We start from the raw sequence: 2,500 nt of genomic DNA on the forward strand, positions 1-2,500 counted from the left end.
TTACCTTCTCTAAGAGGTCTTTGGACAGGGAAGAGCAGTTAAGGCAAACAATGGATCAGACCAGCGGAGAGCGCTAAGGCTCCTTGGACTGAACATGCACTTTTTACAAACTCTTGTATATCCTAGACATGTTTTGCACAATCTAGGCATGCTCAGAACATACCTACTGTTAAACATTTTTTTATTTGCACTCGTGTATTTGGATTTCTGTATATTTTGCAAATGTAAATCTGTAAAGTTGTTAATGATTTTGTTGTCTTTGATGCTGCAACCGTAATTTCCCCTACAGAGATCAATAAAGTACACTACTACACAACTACTACACAACTACTACTACTACTACTACTACTACTACTACTACTACTACCACTACTACTACTACTACTACTACTACCACTACTACTACTACTAATACTACTACTACTACTACTACACAACTACTACTACTACTACTACTACTACTACTACTACTACTACTACCACTACTACTACTACTACTACTACTACTACAACTACTACCACTACTACTACTACTACTACTACTACTACTACAGTACTACTACTACTACTACTACTACTACTACTACTACTACTACGCTACTACTACTACTACTACTTCTACTACTACAACTAAACCACACAATACCCTCCAATCCAGTCAGTTATTCTCAACAAGAGCACACTGACTACTTATAAATGCTTGGCAGGCGTTCAAAGCACTTCCTATATCCTGTATAAGAGCTTGAGCAGGAAGTGGACAGGAAGTATCAGTCATTCAACGCTGTGGGCATTAAGCACTTTCACCAAGGATACAATCCACGATTTTACCACCCTGAATGTTGCCTTTCTGACAGAAGTGCAGCTGGACAAACTTCCCGAAGCGGCTCGAGTTGTTGTTGTAGACGGTCTTGGCGTTTCCGAAGGCTTCCATGATTGGGCTAAAGGAGGGGAGAGGGGATGGAGTGGTGGAATATTCACGTGAAGTCATGAGGTAGCTTATTTCCAACTTTCACATGTGTGTGTGTGTGTGTGTGTGTGTGTGTACATGCATGTGCGCGTGCACGCTTGGACCTGCCCATGCACGTGCATGTGAGTGTGTGAGTGTGTGTGCGCATGTGCGTGTGAACGTGTATGTACTGTATGTGTGTGTGTGTGCGTGTGTGCGCATGTGTGTGTGTGTGTGTGTGTGCAGGTGTGTGTACTGTATGTGTGAGTGTGCGTGTGTGCGCATGTATGTGTGTGTGTGCGTGTGTGCGCATGTGCGTGTGTGCAGGTGTGTGTACTGTATGTGTGTGCACGTGTGTGTACTGTATGTGTGTGTGCGTGTGTGTGTGCAGGTATGTACCTGCTCTCCAGCAAGGCCTCCTCCACGTGGGACGTCTTGTCCCGGGAGGACAGCTCCAGGGAGTGGGACGTCTTGTCCCGGGAGGACAGCTCCAGGGAGTGGGACGTCTTGTCCCGGGAGGACAGCTCCAGGGAGTGCTGGCTCATGGCCGACAGGAACTTGAGGATCAGCTTGGTGCTCTCCGTCTTCCCTGCCCCGCTCTCTCCACTGAGGACAGGACAGACAGGGATGAGGACACCAGGAACACCAGACAGGGATGAGGACACCACACAGGGACAGACAGGGATGAGGACACCACACAGGGAAGGACAGGGATGAGGACACCAGGAACGCCAGACAGGGACAGACAGGGATGACGACACCAGGAACACCAGACAGGGATGAGGTCACCATGAACACCAGACAGGGAAGGACAAGGATGAGGGAACGAGGAACACAGCAGGACAGGTTCCATATACAGTTGTGTTTACATTACATTACATTACATTACAGTCATTTAGCAGACGCTTTTATCCAAAGCGACTAACAATAATTGCATTTAACGTAGGAAGAGCCAGTGTACTACTACTCGCCAGAACTCACAAGTGCGTCTCCTTTCTAAAACAAGTGACTAAGAGCATAATCTAGTGCTGAAGGCAAAGTGCAAGAATAGCAATCTAAAGTACAGTGCAATATAATATAATACAATAAAATACAATAAGTGCTTAGGCGGGAGGATTGTTGTAGTACTTCTTGAAGAGATGTTTATTGATGTGCACCATTTTCTATAAGTGTGGCTCATGGCGTTGAGCATGGAAATCAAATCAGCACAGAAACATCTTTCACCGTGTCCCCCTCATGTGTCCTCAGACAAGCCAAGGTTTCCTGGTTGATACTACGTCCTTCATCAGGTCTAGTCAAAACAAAGGGGTTGATACTGCAAGAGGATATAGATGTTAAAGGTCTGGGAATAACATTTTAACAGGCGTGTTTGTGAGTAAATATGGGTCATTTACATACGACAAACACAGGCCAAATGTGAATAGACTGAATGACCTACTTGTGACTAAAGGACAAATAGGATTTGCATGTGTCCTAAATAAAAGCATGTGCAAGCTCATCAGCGCTTTAACCGCTCCACTCCACTAGAGGGCGCATTGATCATGGCCAAAGCCT

The 2,500-nt window shown here is 45.5% G+C and overlaps 1 protein-coding gene across 1 annotated transcript in view; it reads right to left on the reverse strand.

Annotated features, from left to right (window-relative positions):
• myo10 (myosin X) overlaps positions 1-2,500 on the reverse strand; it is a 109,923-nt gene that overhangs the window by 41,100 nt on the left and 66,323 nt on the right. Inside the window, 3 exon segments of the mRNA XM_084457845.1 lie at positions 799-807; positions 809-938; positions 1,346-1,552. Coding sequence (XP_084313971.1) covers positions 799-807; positions 809-938; positions 1,346-1,552 — 346 coding nt within the window.

The sequence above is a fragment of the Borostomias antarcticus genome (genome assembly GCF_949987555.1).
Source record: "Borostomias antarcticus genome assembly, chromosome: 24".
NCBI classification, from domain to species: domain Eukaryota; kingdom Metazoa; phylum Chordata; class Actinopteri; order Stomiiformes; family Stomiidae; genus Borostomias; species Borostomias antarcticus.